The following is an 18,644-nucleotide window of genomic DNA, read 5'->3' on the forward strand; positions in this document are numbered from 1 at the left end:
ATTCAGCGAACCCCGGTATTGAGAAAGAATCAGCATTGTTGTTGTTCTCAGGATTGAGCTGGATTGTTGCGACGCAAAGGCGGACACCAAAACATTACTACCGTATGGGGGATTCGCCGCATGACGTCCCGACCTCGTCCAAGCCCGCATCAACTGCTTAACTCCTTCCACAATTTCCCGCCGTGCCACCAGAATGACTACAGATCAACCTCCTTAGACAAAATGAACTGCCAAAAGTGCCGCACGCCATTGAAGCTGGATGGCTCTCTCGAGTCGCTTAATCCAGCTGCGTTCGACCTACTTATCGGTAATCCTCCACCTCCGCTTTTCTGGTAACGGACACAAATTTAACTAATCACGCTGCAATAACAACAGGTTCTACAGGCAAAACCTTACCGAATCATTCATCTGGCTCGCCTCGCCCTTCTTATCCCCAAGAGCGCCGAGAGCTTTACGACCGAGTTTCTAAAAATGCCTACTTGCCGGTATATCGGAGGTCGGTCCCCGCACCGCGACAGGTCGGGGGCAATTTGACCACACCTCCAAGGCTAGGACGAGGAGATAGTGGCAATATGTCGTTTGTTATGCTTACAGATTCCCAACTCGGCCCACCACATGCTGTCTCTGGCGTGAACGGGGATAGCGCGTCTCCGAATGGGAAACGCGCATCCAATACACAGAATGACGATCCTGGTGCCGATAATGGATCCTTTGCAGACCAGGTCGAGCGGACAAATCGTCTTTTTGAAATTATTTCGTCTCGGGCTGATATTGACCATCCGATTTGTACCGAATGCACGGAGATGTTAGTGGAAGGCCTCGAGCAACGACTTATGGAGACTACGAAAGAACGGGACGCATACATCACATTTCTAAAAAACTTGAACTCGTCTGTGCCAACGCAGGAAGAGATTGATGCAGCCGAGAAATCCCTCAAGGACACACTGGCGGCCGAGGAGGCGGCGTTTGCGGAACTTGTTGCGTTGGAGAAAGAGAAGGTTGCCTTAGATGAGGAGATTGCCCAGCTGGAAGAAGAATCACGCGAACTGGATTCCGAAGAGGAAAAGTTCTGGCGCGATCGAAATTCGTTTTCCTTGGTCCTTGCTGATTTCCAGAATGAGCGGGATGCGTTGAATATGAAATATGACCACGACTCTCGGCAGCTTGAAAGGCTACAGCGAACCAACGTTTACAATGACGCTTTCTGTATTGGCCATGACGGATATTTTGGGACCATCAATGGCCTGCGTCTCGGCCGGCTGGCAAACCCATCCGTCGAATGGCCGGAAATCAATGCTGCTTGGGGCCAGACAGCACTGCTGCTAGCTACTATAGCGGAGAAACTAAACTTCCAATTTCAAGGGTACCAGCTAAAACCAATGGGGTCAATGTCCAGAATCGATAAGATCGAGTATCCGCGACCGTCACCAGCACAATCGACTATCGATGGTGGCAATGCAAACCTATCAGCAGCACCGAAAATCACCACCCTAGACTTGTTCTCTTCAGGCGACCTGCCGCTTCATATCCCCTGGCTTCACCGCCGATTCGATGCAGGTATGGTGGCCTTTCTAGATTGTCTACGGCAACTTGGGGAATTTGTGGAAAATACACCAACACCTGTACGCTCTAACCGCCGGGACCAAGCTGGGCCTGTCGTGCCAGGACTGAAATTGCCATATACCATCAAACGGGACAAGATTGGGGACGCCAGTATCAAGCTGGGATTTAATCAGAACGACGAAACTTGGACGCGTGCCTGCAAGTATACCTTAACATGTTCCAAATTTCTATTGGCACATGCTAGCAACATTGCTAGCGCAGGCTCGACTAACTCAGCCGCTGTCGCAGCTGCAGCTGTTGCTGCGGGGGAGCAAGCTCGACTTGCAACAGCCAGTCCAACCAAGAAATAGAGAGGGCTTCATATGGCTTCTTATCGCAAATGCCATCTCACCGACTCTGAGGCCATATCATAACACCCAATTTTGGCTTTCGGCATGATGCTTAGCCGTTTTCGGGAATCTTTAATTTTTACCCATTGGCCAGCTGCATACAAATTGTACCCCTGGCTCCCCAGTCAACAAAGTACTTGTTTTTAGCTCCCAGGTCCATCGGTCTTTTGGGTCGAGTTTCGCATCCCCCCCACAAAAGCTCACAAGTACCGTATGAATCGCGCTTGCATATTCTTTGCGCGGCATTCAAATTTGAATTGGCATAGGGTTGCTACGTAATGGGTCCCTTGCTCGCGACAATGTGTGTAATCAACAGCACGCCGCACTAGGCGAGGGGCCGTCTATGACGGATGATTTCTTTCTTTTTTTTTTCTCCGGCGCCCCGCGGGAGCGCCCATAATATCCGAGGGCCTTGCTTTTAACACAGAAGGGTATGGGTTGGGAAGGACAATCGAGCCTGGTGGCTATAATTTCAAATAACAAGAGCTAGCGGCGAACACAACAGATCGGAGTCCTGCCCTGTGGCTCTCCTTATAGGCTTATCGTCCTGGCTAGCCTGGGTGATCGAAGGACAACAGCCGGCGGCGGGAGATCATCATTTAGACTGTCTCAGACGGAACAGTTCAAGTTCAGCACTCAGCACTGAGCAGTCAGACACCTGTAAGCAAGATGCAGTGGATACGATATGCCAGACTGCTTCAACGACTTCCCTCTCAATGCTCCTAAACCTGCGTATGCGCCTCACTTTGTGATGGCTGGCTCCTATCATCCCACGTCCGCGGTCGACTGTCGACTGTCTCGTTAGTTGGTGGCTTGCAAATAACAACATGCTGCGCGCTGCGTGCTGGCCATCGTTCCGCACTCTTGGGGACCCAGAAAAAGAAATCAAAGGGGCTGGGGAAGGACGGGTTACCCACAGCAGAACAAAGAAGAAAAAAAAAAAAAACCAACGGCAAAGAGTCAGATAATGCAGCCACAAATCTTCGGACAGTCTGCGGAACGGATCCATGCCCTCGGGTCTCCCATTGCCCGACTCAACGACTCAACCTGCAACCAAGATCTGGAATTCCGGATCCTTTTCTGCTGCTATGTTAATCCTACACGTCAACCAAGAATGTTTCGGCCCGCTCCCGACCACACGAGGCATCTGAGTCAATTAGTCTCTCCTCAATGAAACCAACAATCCTTGTGACAACGTACCACCCCATTTCGTCTCACTATTTCCGTACTATTCGTGATTGAGACATGCGTCAGAGCCAACATTCCACCACGAATCACATTCCAGAATGGGGTGGCATCAGATCACCTCCCCCCGAGGTCCCGAGACAGCACACAGCCATTTCCAGTGATTCAGGGCGAAACTTGGAAGATTACGCCGGACCATATTCGAAGCTGCCTGTTATCCCCAGGCATGTCTTGGCTTGACATTCTTCTTCGGGATGCGGTACTTTTGACGCAGATATTCCAGCGAGCGCCATGACGCCTTGGTCTCTCAACACGCAATTCTATTCCACTCATGTTTTGCGATTACCTTTACAACATCGTTAAAATCTGAAAGTCGTAACATTTCAATTAAATTATGGTCGAAACGGATGGTATTGACACGTCAACCACGAGAACGCCTACCTGGGAATGTGGCAGCAGAAAAACCGACGCCGCCAGGGCGACTCATTCTTGTGACCTTCTCATACGTCACCAACCAATGAAGTCTCTAAACTCCGGGCAGGTTGACAACCTCCCATCCCCATTTTCTAGAATTAGCATAATTTGGAATCATGGAAGGTCAATTGATGACGATTTCTCTGCGTCTCGTCACCTCCTGATTCACCCAAGGCCCCAAGGGTCTCACTTTCCAGGGCCGGGACTTGGCGAAAGTTTAGATATATAACTAATGTCATCCCTTGCGCCTCATCCAGATATTCTTCGGCGCCTCATCCATTCAACTTGCGTTTTAACAGTCAACCGATGAGCGAAAGACCCCCACAGGGCCAGCCTGCATCTCCAAAGCCATAAATCCACCATTTTAGGGCACGTTTCTGTCGTTTGGCGCAGTGGAGTCACCATTTTCATACTCCATCCTGGAAACATGGGCTCCATCCGCCGGGAACGCATGCTGTGGGACTCGAGTCCGGGGAACTGAGTCTCGACGCATACCTCAAACTGACCGCTAGACGCGAGTGAGAATTGCGAAGCCGCGAACAGCAGAGAAAGTGTCCGTGTAAATTCACAACCCGGGCTGTTCCTTCTTTTGGACCGATATAGGTCTTGCTCGATATGGACTACGGGGGTCCCACCACTGATTTCCCCGCCCTAGCAACCTGAGGCACTGCGGTTCTCATCGTACGTGCTGTGTCGTCCATGATCACTAGCCTGCCTTACGGACTTGACAAGCTGACATGCCTCCTCCCTTCCCCGACGAATTCCATATCTGTCAGAAACCGGTCAGTGCCCCGCAACACAGATCGACTCCTGGAAGCAAGCCGGTTGGTTTGATTCCGCATTATTGGGCATGTGCTACCCAAGGCCGCTGAGTATTACTCAGATATTCATTGGGGTTATTTGAGGAGGATCCTCGAGCTGATTCATGAATGGATTTACAAAAGCTAAAAACAAGTCGTGCTCTGATACCCATCCATCGCATCGCAAATCCAATTAATCAATCCAACCTCTTTTGGTAATGAGGCATGCAGGAGTGCATCTGATACTAGTGGTTTAGTACCTTGGGCCGGATGCAAAAGAAAGTCACCCCGGGGTTGTCAAGGGCTGACATTGGCTGCATTCGCGCTGGGGAAAAGGTGCGAAAATTGGCGACGTGGCGGGAGGAATGGCCCTTTTTCATTATTAAAATAAATTTTATTTGATTTTTTAAGATTAGTGAAAATGGAACTCCTTGTGGATGCTCCTTAATGGAGACTTGTCCTGGAAGGTGGAATTTATATTGCAGCGGATAACGTCCGGACGGGGCAGGGCTCGCAGTAGCAGAGACGCTGGTGGCCTTGCTAAATGTTGCTACAGAACACCGTCTTTACGGGCCGAAGTTCCCTATCTCTAGCACGGAGCTACCTGGGGAGTTAATCTGAGGTCAATAATAATAAGAGGCAAACGGGTATTATTATTCCGTCGTTGGTTAGTCCTTAATATATTGTGAAATAATAATAATAATAATAATAAATAAATAAAAGGGAGAGGGAAAGAAGCACCAGAAAAACAATCGGGTTGGCGCCACTGGCAGAGCTCAGGCCTCTCTCTTGGTCACTTTTGTCAACCTCCCGACTCACCGATCAATCACCAGCCATTATGTTAGTAGCCTCTTCGCCGTTGAGATCCTGATGGAACTTGGAGAGCGACAGCTCAGCCGACAGAAGATGGGCCAAAAAAGCACGAAAGCAAATGACATTGCGGAGCTTTGAGGCAGTGGGGTCCGCAAGGCCCGCGGGTGCTCCGGGACCAGATTAGACCCGACCAGATTGACACTGACATTGACAGGCATGATGAGGAGCCGCAGGAACAACAACGGTGGTGCCGACTGACCCTCCAGTGCGCCTCGGATTATTAAACCAACCAGCTGATCGAGGGTGAAATGCGATACACAGACAGGGCGCGGCGGGAGGTCGTCAACTGAACTGCTGGCTACTGCTGTGCGTCCCCGAAAAAAGTACCGGCTTCAGCTGCGTATACCCTTTGGTACATAGTTGGTACATAGTTGGTACATAGTAGGTACTTCGTGCAGATGCTTGCTTCCCCCCCCCCCTTCCGGGCAGGAGGACTGACTACTGTACGGCGGTACCGTACGCACATCGAGTCGTCGAGTCGAACCGCCAGGCAGGCGAGATCTCATCGTCCGATCCCTGTCAATAATATCAAGAATGCTGTCAGACCAGAGGCAAAAAAAGAAACCTAAAATCCAAAACTGGAGGCAAAAAAAAAAATATCATAAATAAAAAATAAAAATAAAAAATTGGGAAAAGAAAAAAGAAACGAGCGCTCAAGGGAATCTCCGTCTTGACCGGACGAGCGAGGAGAGAGATCGTTGAGAGCGCTACTAAGCTTGGGATGGTAGGAGTTGGCAAGTTGCACCTGCAGAAATGGCGCACGCTGGGGCTCCTGCACGGTTGGTCGGAGATCATAATATACCTTAATCGTGATTCGTGATTTATGATTTGGAAGAGTTACGCTCGACGAGGTTCAGGCTCCCTGCGACGGGCGGACGAATCCTTCATTATTGTGTTGTTTGCATCTAGCTGGAAGCTATGATTGTTGCGGGTGTCGCGCAGCGCAGGGACCCAAGGAAGAGAACCAGGATGGACGACGAGAAGTACGGAGCCTGGGGACAAAAGTACACACAGACCTCTTGCAGGCGGGGCGTGATTGGTCGGGGAAGCACCCATGAAGCTATCCAGCAGCAAGTCGCTCCAAAAGGCAGCGCACTAGTTGGGCTAAGTAAGAGACTCAGGCAGACTGTCGCCATTCCTCGTCCTCCATCTCCACACTCACGACTCGTACTTTCTCTAGCGCCCGTCGTTGACTTGTTCCCGGCGGCGAAAAGCGAACCGCCAGTCGCCTGTAGAAGTACGACGAATTGTCGTGTGTGCTTGCTTGACTGTTGAATTCCAGCTGTCGAGCGCTGTCAGTGGGATGTTTCAGCAGAGAATGTGGAAGCAGAAGCAGAAGCAAATTTGCAAAAGGGAAAAAGAAAATAGCGAGGGCATGCATAACTCGGGTGCTATTATTGACGGCAGGATCTCTGGTGTTATTCTTCGATACTCTGCTCGCTATTCTCGAAGTGTACTCGCTCTACAATATTAATATTAATAACACTGTCTGTCACTGCCGACGACATCATCGCCAACTGCTGCTGCTGCTGCTGGTGTGCTGCTCTTCGTCGTCGTCTGCTCTGCTGCTCTGACCACCTCAACCACGCCGTCTCTCTCCCTCTCTGACTACATAATAAGTTCTGTCGCTGCTGTCTCCCCCACCTTATTCCTTATTTTAGTTCACTTTCTTCCCCCATTCGTCCTTCGCCCACGCCTCAACGTCAAGGCTCCCGCCATCTACACTCGCTGCTGCCGTCACTGTCTCTCCCTCGTGAGATCTCATCCAGACTATGAGTGGCAGTCTACGCTCCACGAGCCGCTCATGATGGAAGGTTCCATCCCTTCGTCTAGTCTCTCTACTCCTACTCCTACTTCTTCTTCCTCGCCCGCCGCTCCCTCTCTATTTCGTCCTCGCAGATCGGAGGACTGGAACAAGTTCCGTCCCATCATCGAGCAACTTTATCGCGATGACCAGCTGAAACTCAAAGATGTCAAGAGAATCATGGAGCGCAATCACAGTTTCGTTGCATCGTCTGTTCTCCCGTTTCTTTTGTTGTTGCCGTTGTTGTGTCTTGTTTGCCTCACTGCCCCTCCCCCGGTTTACTGCCCCTAACTCATATGTTTGCTTCCCCATACCAAACTATATTCGTAATTGCTTGCTTTTTCTTCTCGTGCTTCATAATCACTTGCCTTCGTTTCCTCCTTCTCCCCAATAACTAGGCTTGTAATTGTCCTAACACTTGTTGCAGAGAAAAACAATATAAAGACCGCCTAGCGGCCTGGAACATCCGAAAGAACATCAAAGCCAAGGAAGTCAATATCATGATTCGCAAACAGCAGAAGAGAGCTGCGAGAGGCAAGCAAACTGTCTTTCGAGTGGCTGGCCAGAAAGTCGACACCAAACGCATTGCTCGTTTCGTACGAAGATACGGAACGAACTGGGACAACAACAAGCCCCGTCCTGTCGAACCTCATCGAGACAGTCCCGACCCATGTATGTCCTCATGGCCTGTTTCCCCTGGTGTGGCTGTTAACGATGGAACAGCAACTCCTTCGGATATGAGTTACTATACTCCAGAGCCTGACGAACGAGCGACGACGCTGTCTCCTCATCCAGACAACCATGTGCATCCCTGTAAGACCTCTTCCCTCAGGCGTCCTACTGACGCAAGAGTCGTCATTAATCTGGAGAATCATTCAGTTGATAATTTAGATTCTATTCCCGATTCCGAACTTGACGAAACCAAATCCCTTCCGATCACCCTTAGTCCGACCGCCTCAACAAACGATACTCCCAGGCCCATCGAAACGATGTCTCCAATATCCGACGATCCATGGACAGCTCTTGCTAACTTCCAAACCAAGCTTCTGGAGCTCGGGGAAAGGCTCGATAACTCAACGGCCGGGCTCTATCCGGCTGATGAACCCGGCCAACAGCAGCAGCATTGACTATGGGACTGTTGAACAGTCCAGAATACTGCAAGAAGATAGGAATTATTGTCTACCTCGATGGTACGACCAGATTGGAAATCATCTACTATCCTTTTCTTCCCTTTTATGTTTGCTTCTAGGCCAAAGTCCTGTTGCGACCCATTGGTCTGCTATTGCTCTGTAATGTTACCATTTCTATTCGTGAGGGGTCGGTACCCGACACCTCATGACTTCTACCTCATCTTCATGCCCTTGTTACTCTTTGCAGAATATGTTGATTATAGAGCATGTATGGGCTTTTGAATGTATTTGGAAGACTGCTTGATTGTAGGTTCTGGAAGCAGAAGGACAAAAAGATGATGAGATGAAACGAAGATGAGGATAAATTATTTACCTCTCTACGGTGTACTACTTCCTTTGGATGATACTCTTTTATCTAATGGTCTTGACTATAGTATACGTATCCATCCCTCCGCCATCCGCACAGAAGCCAAAGCCACGCCCCGATCCAAGAGATGCTATCCGAACCAGATCGCATGGCGGTAAACCACCTTACTCCATCATGCACTAAAGGTCTTTCTCCGTGCGGTGCGTCGCCAGGCGCTCCTACGTTAGGCACCGATTTGGCAATCTCCAATCGGCCTAGGGTCTAGGTCTTTTGATCGACCTCCAACCGAAGATTGTCGCCCCTTGATGACTGGGAGGAAGGAAGGATCGACCCACCGCGAAAGGCCGACTTGCTTTTGCACAAGCCTCCACTGGACGGCGACCGAATCCTGGTGCGGATTACAACACATCATAAGTCGGACTGGCGACATCCCGCGATGCAAGCTGCAAGAAGATATTGACGTCCAAGATCTGAAAGCCACAACCTTGTTGCGATTTCCAATGGGCAACAAACTGATCAGCCAAGACCCACCATGGCTTGTTTTCTGGTTGACAGGTGACAACCACTATCGTTGTATCGTTGGCCCCGTGTGGCAATATACTTTCGAGTCTCCGACCGCAACACCAAATCAGGCAACAGGGCAGCCTATCAGATCGGATCTGTCCCCAGGAAAGGTTGAGGCACAGACCAACAAACTGGCCGATCAACCCAATCCACCCTGAGGTCCAGTCCGAGGATGCAAGCTGTCGTCGATGATGGTTTCCAGATGCAGCACCAAGAATCCAAGAACAACAACAAGAGCAACAAAAAAGGGCTAGCCACCAAACAGGAAACACACTTCAGCACGAATACTTGGCCTGTGTTACGAGATGGAGCTGCAGCGACACAAGAAATCCGGAGTTAACGATCCTGGAATCCAATGCGAGTTGCGACATCCTGCGCCTCCTTTCCGTCTGGTCGGACAGAGCTGCATGTAACAAATACTCGTGTCACTTTTACTGGCGATCCAGGGAGCATACAACACCAAGCCACCACAACAGCAAGCACGCGGGGAACCTCGACCTACCTTCCCTAATTCGAAGTGCGCGGCGAGGTGGAATCCAGTCGACCAGTCCATCGCATCCCACGGATCGAATTAGGTTCAGGGACGGGAGATCGGAAAAAGAAGCCGTCCAAACCTTGTCAGGATAACGTAACTTTCCACCTCCAAGAGGGTATAGTGATCGAAGAAGAGATCTGATTGATGTTGAACTCAAATAATGTCTTAGATCCCCGCGCGGGAGCTCTCGATCTCCAAAACAATGTTTTATCACTCCATTCAATTGCCACCTCGGTTTTCGTAGCAGCCGTTTGTATCTTGGTCGAACTTCGATCGCATCCAACTTGGTTTTCTGTTGTTCTTGCTCCCGGCTATTGCTGGGTATTATTTACTAAGAGGTCGTACAACAGCAATCAGACCGGCGAACAACCTCGGGCCTTCCCCATACCCCTCTAAAGTACTCCAGAAGATACAACCTTGTGTTTCCCTTCTTTCCCAGGCAGCATGATTAGTTCAAGAGATGTATAACTGACTCGCGGCCATGGTGTGACTACAGCTTTACTTGGTTGCGCCTTCCGCGGTTGTATTGTGAATGTGAAACTGACGATGACAAAGATTGCACTGCTTGAACCCTGTTAATCATCGAGCAGTGCGACTCATCTCATCCAAGAGTCTAAGCCTCCAAGAGTCTAAGCCCGGCGGAGGCTGTGAGATGAGTTGCAGGATGATGGTGCAAACAGCCACATCTCTTAATTGTGCAGAGTGGACGGCTGATCAGTCGATGACACGAGAGACTTGGGAGAGGAACAATAATAGCAATGTCGACACACAATGGCGTTGTGCTGAATAATGGCATTAACTCCGGAGTCCGCAGTTCCCCCGAACAAAACTCGAACACGGAACACCATTCCCTCCACCATCCAGGCCGAAGATTCGGGGTTATTTAGAATCACCCTTGAGGGCTAACGATGCAGGTTAATATTCAGGACCGAATCAGGACATGGGCTGATCCAGCTAGCTGACCAGCAGGATTGAAGAAGAACAGACCGGTGTTTCAGCATGATTGAAGCTGAGCCTCGAGCCGTTATCTCAGGGTCTATTATTAGGGGGCGAACGGCCCAACGCAGAAGGATTCTCCATCTGCTGTCAAGTGTCAACTCTTCAATCACACTCCATTAAATCCACTTCGCACCAAACAACGGCCGCGCTGATCCAAAATGAAGCCAGAGCCTCGAAAGGACCCAGTTGACTTGCAAAAGCTGAATGATGGACCTGAAAAGCCTCTGTTTTGGGTAAAGTGAAAGCAGTGCTCAGTGGTCCGTAGCTTGGTCCTAAAATCCTGCAATATGGCTTAGTCCATGATCTAGTGGTTTTAGCGACCCGGCTGCCAGGGTTCTTGCTCCCAATTTGTCTGTCGAAAAGTCTCAGGGTCAGCCACAGGCGTTAAGCTGCTGCTGCAGGAAATTGGGCTCGCAGTCACAATTCCTCCCTCAGTCTCGCTTCATAATCCGTTCTGCAGCCTCCTGTGAGATCCTGCTTGTGTTGACTGTTGACTTCACTTGGAACCTCACAACTTGGCGGAGAAGATGCGTTGGAATCTTGTCCAGATCCTTCCTTTGGCCTTTCTGCCCCTCGTGGAGGCCGCAGGAACAGTCCAGGATCTCTGGGAATCACCACAATACCCGGATTACACCACCACCTACACGGCGGGAACTACAATCAAAGTCAGTTGGGATCCGGATCTCGTCACCCAGTTTGCCTTCTTCTGCAAAGACTGCGATGTCTCAAATGTAGATCTATGGCTCACGGGGACAAGTTATACTCGCAAGCTTGAAGGTATGTCTTTTCTATTCGTCTAATGAAGTGAACCAAATCTAATATTCTCCAAGCTGGCGTAGATGTCAACAAGACAACAAGCTACGAATGGGACATCAGCCTCGACGACTCCGACATCGAAGCCTCAACAGAATGGACATTCCGCTTCCTTCCCGCTGATGCCGCCTGGGGTACCAACAACCAGGAAATCTCCTCTGCTAAATTCAACCTCGACCCTAGACCTTCTGCCTCATCATCGTCTGCAACACCTTCGCCAACGCCCGACCCAACGTCAACAACGTCAGCTCCTAGTGCGCCAGCGGCTACAGAAACGAGCTCTAATGACGCTAACTCCGAGGACGTTAACGAAGACGGTGGTAGCACTCTCTCAACAGGTGCGAAAGCTGGAGTCGGTATCGGTGTTGGCGCCGGCGGTCTTATTATTATCGCACTCGCCTTCCTTCTCTGGAAACGTATGAGTGCACTAAAGGCCAGCAAAGCTGCCGGGACTGGGGCTGTCGGTGGGTACAGCAATATCAACCAATATCCGCCTCCAAGCGATGGGTACAGCCCAGGCCAAAAGGGATACTTTGCTCCGCCAATGACCAAGGCTGCACCTATGACATCGTCTATTACAACTGGACCTGTTGCTTTGACCGAGCTGCCTGGAGGTGAGAATGCTCGAGAAATGGATGCCGGCACAGACGCGCAGCGCCCGCCCATTGAAATGGACGCCAGCCCACGTCGTTAGTTGAATTAGCTGAATCAACAAGTCAACTGTCAACCAAAGCAAAGCAAACCAACTCAAAAAGCCGCACCACAAAAATGATGGACGGCATTGCGGTTACGCCCTCTTTATCGTGATCGCGAACCTCGAGGCTGAATCCAATTATCCTGACTGAACCGAACCGCTTTATGCGACATCTGCACGATCTATACGCCACTTTTTTTTTTCGCCTTGCTCTATTCACTGCTTATATAGAGGCGCCTAGTTTCGTTTCTGTTCTATTACCCTGGTGTTACATTGATATCCGAGCAACTTGCATTCCATATATAGCATTTCATACATAGCATACTAATTATCCATATACTTGGTACCTAAATATGTAAAAAATCGAAGAGTGTTTCGTTTCCCAACCAAATTCTAGCTCCACCCAAGCAAGCAGAAAATCTCCAGCATCCCCAATGCCTCCACGATGCCATCCCGCCCAATATCCCACGGGCCGCCAGACTCAGCAGTCAGCACCACGAGGCAGGAGAGAAGGCGGCCACTAATTCCTTCTCACCCGCTGAGGCCACATACTAACCATCAAACTAAGGAAACAGAGCCCAATAAGGATTCCTCATGAGTCATTCCTAGAGGTTTTCGGTTTGCGCTTTGCCCCCAAAACTGTCTCGAACTCAAAATCGCAATTTTGAAATAACCTTGAAGTTTAAACTGCTCGAGGAGTTCTCGACTGCGAATGCGAGTGCCAAAAAGGACTCCATATTTCAGCCCCCACGGCAGACTCAACGCAGTCCTGCACCAACTAGCTCAACCTAGGCAAAGTCAAACGAACAACCCCGAAGGTAATCACTAATCATCCTTACGGGCTGGTCAATCAGTGGCTACTAGGGAGAGTGATCGGCTTTCAGCGTCCCCAGGTCGGATTTAAAATGCTGATAACTTGTTGTTTGTCGTTCATTTTCCCTCTCAAGCTAAGCAGTCGGGGGTCACGGGTGTGGCTTGTGAGTCGCTAACTATACAGGTCCGTATTGTAATTTGGGACCAGCCGGGTGGCTTGTTTATCTCTAAAATGCGGGAACCAAGAGTACAGTATATTAGTCACCGCTGGTGCCCGGATTTGGGAAGTTTATACGAAACGCGGGTTCTTCAACCGACATGGCAGGCTTGGCAAGTTTCCCGAGCCGAGCCGAGGTTCTACCTTGGACCAGTCGTGTACACTATACGGATACAGTTACCCCGTACTTCCAGGAAAGAAAGAAGGCGGTTGTTTGTCGACTTAGACTATACATGTGGTACATTGTAGAGTTACTCTGTAGACTACACGCACAGGCCCAAGAATCGACAATGGACATTGTCAATCATCATTACCACTCCCGAGCGATCAACTGATTTGATGATACCCATGGGCGAATCCAGCGACCCCGTGCGCAGGAGCTTCAGGTTTATCGCGCCAATCAGTGGGTAACCAACTACGTACCACTACCAACCGGGGTATGGATGGGTGCAAGCCTCGACTGCCAGCGCCGGTTTCCCGAGGATTAAGCTCGCATTGAACTTGCGCAATAGTTATGCGCTCGGTTGCTGACAGTTGATTTGTATTATTGCGAGTATGAGGCGTGAGTCGGGACTCGGGATGGTAGCCGAAGTATTACCGGCTGCTCATATCTATGGAGTATCTATAGAAAAGGTATCCGAGAGTGCAGTCCCGTCGAAACTAGTATCTCGGGGGGGGGATATCAGCACTCACTGACTCTACCGAGTCAGTACTAGTAGTAATCAACTACACTGTAAGGGATCTAGACCCCATTTTTAGCCAGTGTATCATATTTCTGTGTACATCATTGCCAGAGGTGGACGTCTACTTTAGCCTCAGAAACGCGAGGGCAGACACTTGGTCAAGACCATAGTACTACGGCCACGGTCACGGCTACATACATTTTGTAGAATGCTTGAAAGGAGTAGACTTGAAATCTCCAATCTACTTTTGGATATAAGTGATGTCTAGCATTGGATATCATATAGTCACTGACAAAATAAAAAGATGGTGAATAAGAAAGGTTCTGTACACGCCGCTGAAACAAAGAATAAAAAAACAAGTTCCGAAAGTCCGATTAGAAGCGAAGAAGCGACATATTTACCCAGCCCAATGCTGGGGCCATGGCAATCCCACGGTTAATGTTGTGGTAATGTCAAATCATGGGCCATGTTCGTAATAGATCCGAGTAAAGCTGGATGAGAAATTTGAAAGGAGGAGATGAGAGGACAGCGGTTTATGAGTAGAATGCGCTCTTTTGGAAACTCTCCGACGGGATGTCGCCCATCTTGCCCTTCAGCACGGGCTTCTGTTCCGTGGCAGGTGTCTCCGCGGTTACATGCGCCTGCATCGTGTTGCTGCGGCTGCTAGCCTCACTGCCTGACGTGATTGCTTGCTGCTGCGGCTTGCGCTGGATCGTTTCCAGATACGGGCCCGGGAGATAGCCGACACGGCCGTCTCGGGCGCGGCAGCGCCACCATTCCGATGCATTGCCCATCGGGTCGGACTTGCTGAGCACGGCGACAATGTCGCCCTTGTTCACCGCTAGATCGATGCCATTGGTCTCTTGTGACTCGGGAGTGTAGTCATAAAGCACCCGGCAGAAGTCGAGCTTAGCCGGGTCTAGAGCCGCCTGCGTGGGCTCGCCGTTGGGGCCAACCATCATCTTCTGGCGCTGTTCCTCTTGCGAACGTGCAAGAGACTTAATCAGCTTGCCCATCAGATATGGAAGGCCGAAAAGAGCAACCAGGAACATCAGGAATGGCTTCCTTGATGGCTTAGGTGGCGCTGGCGAGCCATCTGGAAGTGATGAACGGCCACCCATGAATGCAGCAAAAGCAGCTGGTGTGAGAGCAGTGGCATCTGCAGGTGGCGGACGACCGGTGATTTTCGCAATCAACGTTCTAAACCATCTTATTATTGTGAAAATTCCTAAGGCGGAGCCGAGAGTGTTGCGCAAGTTTCCAAACTGCTCAGCGACCGAAACCATGGCTATAGACAATTAGTTCCTAAGTCATTTCTAACGATCGGAAAGGAAATCAAACTCACCGAAAAACGAGCTATGTGTCGCCATATATGTGCTTTCAAGCATCTGTGCAAATCCACCAAAGGCCCCGACAATACTCTCGATCATCTGGAAAGTAGCCTGGGTACTTTGGCCGAAAGAATTCGTCAAACTGTTGGGATCATTGGGATCACCGGGCATGCCGCCGCCGTACATCCCTCCCATACCGCCCATGCCACCATACATGCCTCCCATACCACCCATGCCTCCATAGCCACCGTAGCCACCGTACATCGAACCCATCGACCCCATCGACCCCATCCCGCCGAAACGAGAGTATGGGGAGGAGTAACTGCTGTAACCGCCCATTCCTCCGTACGGAGACGCTCCTAGTCGAGAGGCTCCGTATGGGGAATAATTTGAGGCGTTTTGGTTCGCCACGGTGCTGAGTGTGCTAGGTCGGGAGGGTAAAGAGGGGGCGGCGGTGGTTGCGCTTGTTGTGGAGGTGGCTGCGGTCGGGGTAGCAGCCGAAGTCGTCGGCGCTGGGCTCATGGCGGAAGATGTGGTTGCGGGCGACGAAACAGCGCCTAAGTGAAACTTATCAGAAGGAGTTCCCTTTTTAAACAAGTAAAGGGGAGTTATTCAGTCACTTACCGGCAGCAGCGCCGGCTCTCTCCCACGGCTTGGGTGGCGAAACAGACGCCATGGGAAACACGAGCGAAAACTCAGTGCCACATCAAGAGGTATCCGGAAAGGACGAGACCAACCCCAAATGCTTTTCAGATTCAGAGCCTCCTGAGATCGCGAGATCGATAATACCTGGGTCTGGGGATGAAAGCGTGGGGAGAAGAATCGGACAGATGAAGGCGAAGAGGAGCGTGACAAAGCCGACCGGGCGGTGGAGCAGTCGTGGTTGGTCGATGGCGAAACGCATGTGGCCGGAAGTGCCGAGGCTCCGAGGACCTCCACAGTTGCCGACGGTTACCCCGTACTCTATACAGTATACTCCTATTCAAAATTATAGGTGGCAAAGGCTTGAAATAAAATAATGTCATCATGCTAATGCGGATGGTCATAGATATGGAACATCTCTATCATGTTATATACAATTCATGCAATGCAACAGCCCACAACTCCAACCCAACGCCAGATCCGAATAATACAAGCCCAGTGCCACGATTAGTAACCTATCATTCATTACAATTCCTCGTGCGTTTCAACCACACGAGCTCGTTGCTTTGGAAGTTGGATTCTCCAAGTTCGTGGTGGTACTGGAAGACCCAGCCAGTAGGCCCAGAGACGGTTTATTTCGAGAACGCCGAGTTCCCAGCTGCAGGGTATCGTTAGAAAACGCACGCTCGTCCTGGATTTTGGGGGGAGTACTTACAATGTCCAGGGGATATTGTACCAGCTCTTCAGAATGAAGATAGCAGTATCCCGTACCACGCCGAACTCGGCCTTGATGTCGTCCAAGATCGTGTCCTCCTTGCGCCTTACCCGGGTCCGCTCCCAAGGACGATCTTCAACGACATACTGATAATCACCATCGGTGCCTCCTTCGTAGTAGAATGTTGAGCCACCGTCTTTGACTAGACGCCGAACTGTCTGACCCTTGTGACCCTTCAGTGATCCCGAGCCTGCAGCGATAGCGAATACTTGACCATCAGTAACGTCCATCGCGCGGTGGAAGCTTCGAACCGCTGAAATACTGTGGGAAATGCGGCCCAGGGTGTTGATCAAAGCCACCAGTTCAGTTCGGCGCAGAGGGGGGTTCTCGCCATTCTTGGTCTCGTCGTAATCAAAGAGGACCTTAAGTGCGGTGCCGTAGCCGTTGACCTGGAGCTTACCCCAGAGGCGACACTTGTCGCATCCGACGCAGTCCATCAATCGGCTCACATTTCGAAATCGGTTCCGGAAATCTTCCTTGAGGTCTAGAGCGCTGGGGTCTTGGAACATGACGTTCTCGTCGAAGATCTGGGGGCGTTCTGCAAGAGTGGATGTCAGGAGCGACATCTTCTCTTTGGTCTCTCGGTCCTGCGCTGGGTCGCCGAGACAGTACGTGTAACCCTCGAGGTGCTTCCGCAGCTTAGACACCGCACGAGACACCAGGGCATAGTTGAAGTAAAGATTCGAGATGCGCTCTGGGTGATTGTGGATCCGCTCCTCGAAACATTGAAGGTTGGGGTGCCACTGCCCGGTCGTCTGGTTGAGGTAATCCCAGCATAGATGTGTCGAGATAGACGCATGCATTCCGCTAATGAGCCGATGGAAGACCCGCTTCTCAACACACTCATTATCCAGCGGCAACAATTCAGGCCGTTTCAATTCCTTCTCAAGCACGTTTCGGAAATCTTGCACAGCCTGGAGCCCGCCGGCCTGAAGTCCACCACCAAGCGCACCCATCGGAGAGAAGGAAGACTGTTCAAGTTCCGGAGTCGGCTTCACGAAACAGTTCTCGCGGTAGATGGCGTCCCAGACTTGATGTGCGCCAGCTCCAGCGTATCCCGTGAATCGCTCCGGGTTGTCGACCAAGCTGACATAGTCACCCTTTCCACTAGCCCCCTCGTCCTCAGGAACACAGTAGTCCCGGTCATCGCACTCGTCATCGTACTCAACCACGCAACTTTCTCCAACGTTCTCTCCTAGCATTCCCTGCAGCGGTCGATCCCGTGGCCTCTCATGTTGCTGCTTACGGCCCGGATGACCAGCCTTGGGACCCTCAAGTTTGCTCAGCTCCTCCGCGCGCCACGTCAACGGAATATCCTCTTCCGAGTCTATAGTATTCACCGCGCACGCAATATTCCCACACATACTTTCGGAATCTGACCAAAACGGACATACTTTATTGAAGAGGTTGAGACGGTAGTATGAGAAGAAATCTGTTTCTTGTGTAATGGACTGGAGGAGGCCGTAGACTTGGTCGTTAATGGAATCGACTGTGTGGTAGGAAACGCAGGCATCTGATACCATGGATTTGGGATCGATCTGGGGAAAACGCGGTTATTAGACTATGCGGTTTCACATTAGTGGAGAGATAGGGTAGCCTACTGCGCAGGTGTCATAGCTGTGGTATTGCTGATCAGCACCGGCCAGGCTCATGAAGCCGAATACAGCCAGGTAGAATATTTTCGCCGCTGTGCGCATTTTTGCGGCTGTGATGAAGCGCGCAGAAACAATCGCGGTATGAGGCGGGAAGAGTACTGTTTTCAACCGTCACCTAGTATTGAAACGAGCGAGGGACCCTGATAGTTGTGGCTGTGGCTTCACGTGAAAAAAAGAAAAAAAGAATGGCAGTAGCTCAGAACGTGGCCACAGGGGTCCAGAGGGTTCGTTAAGAGTCTAATATCAAAAAGCAAGTCGCATTGGCAGTTGCGATGATTTGAAAGGGAAGAGAAAAAAGTTAAGAGGCGAAAGTATGAAGAAGTGGCAGCTCAAAAGTG

At 50.6% G+C, this 18,644-nt stretch overlaps 6 protein-coding genes across 6 annotated transcripts; 4 read left to right on the forward strand and 2 right to left on the reverse strand.

The window, feature by feature from the left end:
- Positions 1-222: 222 nt before the first annotated feature.
- Positions 223-1,913, forward strand: ATG6 (beclin 1; the record flags this gene model as incomplete). The annotated part of the gene is made up of 2 exons (XM_041700479.1): positions 223-307; positions 376-1,913. 2 exons carry the CDS (start codon positions 223-225, stop codon positions 1,911-1,913), a joined length of 1,623 nt encoding a protein of 540 aa, XP_041553460.1.
- Positions 1,914-7,088: 5,175 nt separating this feature from the next.
- Positions 7,089-8,215, forward strand: APUU_21699S (Clr5 domain-containing protein; the record flags this gene model as incomplete). Its single annotated transcript, XM_041700480.1, has 4 exons — positions 7,089-7,297; positions 7,516-7,760; positions 7,812-7,901; positions 7,968-8,215. The coding sequence occupies 4 exons, from the start codon at positions 7,089-7,091 to the stop codon at positions 8,213-8,215; spliced, it is 792 nt and encodes a 263-aa protein (XP_041553461.1).
- A 675-nt stretch (positions 8,216-8,890) lies between these two features.
- Positions 8,891-9,307, forward strand: APUU_21700S (uncharacterized protein; the record flags this gene model as incomplete). Its single annotated transcript, XM_041700481.1, has 1 exon — positions 8,891-9,307. The coding sequence occupies one exon, from the start codon at positions 8,891-8,893 to the stop codon at positions 9,305-9,307; it is 417 nt and encodes a 138-aa protein (XP_041553462.1).
- Positions 9,308-11,210: 1,903 nt separating this feature from the next.
- On the forward strand, positions 11,211-12,190 carry APUU_21701S (uncharacterized protein; the record flags this gene model as incomplete). The annotated part of the gene is made up of 2 exons (XM_041700482.1): positions 11,211-11,460; positions 11,514-12,190. 2 exons carry the CDS (start codon positions 11,211-11,213, stop codon positions 12,188-12,190), a joined length of 927 nt encoding a protein of 308 aa, XP_041553463.1.
- A 2,246-nt stretch (positions 12,191-14,436) lies between these two features.
- Positions 14,437-15,910, reverse strand: pex13 (peroxin PEX13; the record flags this gene model as incomplete). The annotated part of the gene is made up of 3 exons (XM_041700483.1): positions 14,437-15,191; positions 15,249-15,791; positions 15,859-15,910. 3 exons carry the CDS (start codon positions 15,908-15,910, stop codon positions 14,437-14,439), a joined length of 1,350 nt encoding a protein of 449 aa, XP_041553464.1.
- Positions 15,911-16,401: 491 nt separating this feature from the next.
- ERO1 (ER oxidoreductin) lies at positions 16,402-18,348 on the reverse strand (the record flags this gene model as incomplete). The annotated part of the gene is made up of 3 exons (XM_041700484.1): positions 16,402-16,534; positions 16,592-18,189; positions 18,253-18,348. 3 exons carry the CDS (start codon positions 18,346-18,348, stop codon positions 16,402-16,404), a joined length of 1,827 nt encoding a protein of 608 aa, XP_041553465.1.
- Positions 18,349-18,644: the final 296 nt, after the last annotated feature.

Source organism: Aspergillus puulaauensis, chromosome 2 (assembly GCF_016861865.1).
Source record: "Aspergillus puulaauensis MK2 DNA, chromosome 2, nearly complete sequence".
Classification (NCBI taxonomy): Eukaryota; Fungi; Ascomycota; class Eurotiomycetes; order Eurotiales; family Aspergillaceae; genus Aspergillus; species Aspergillus puulaauensis.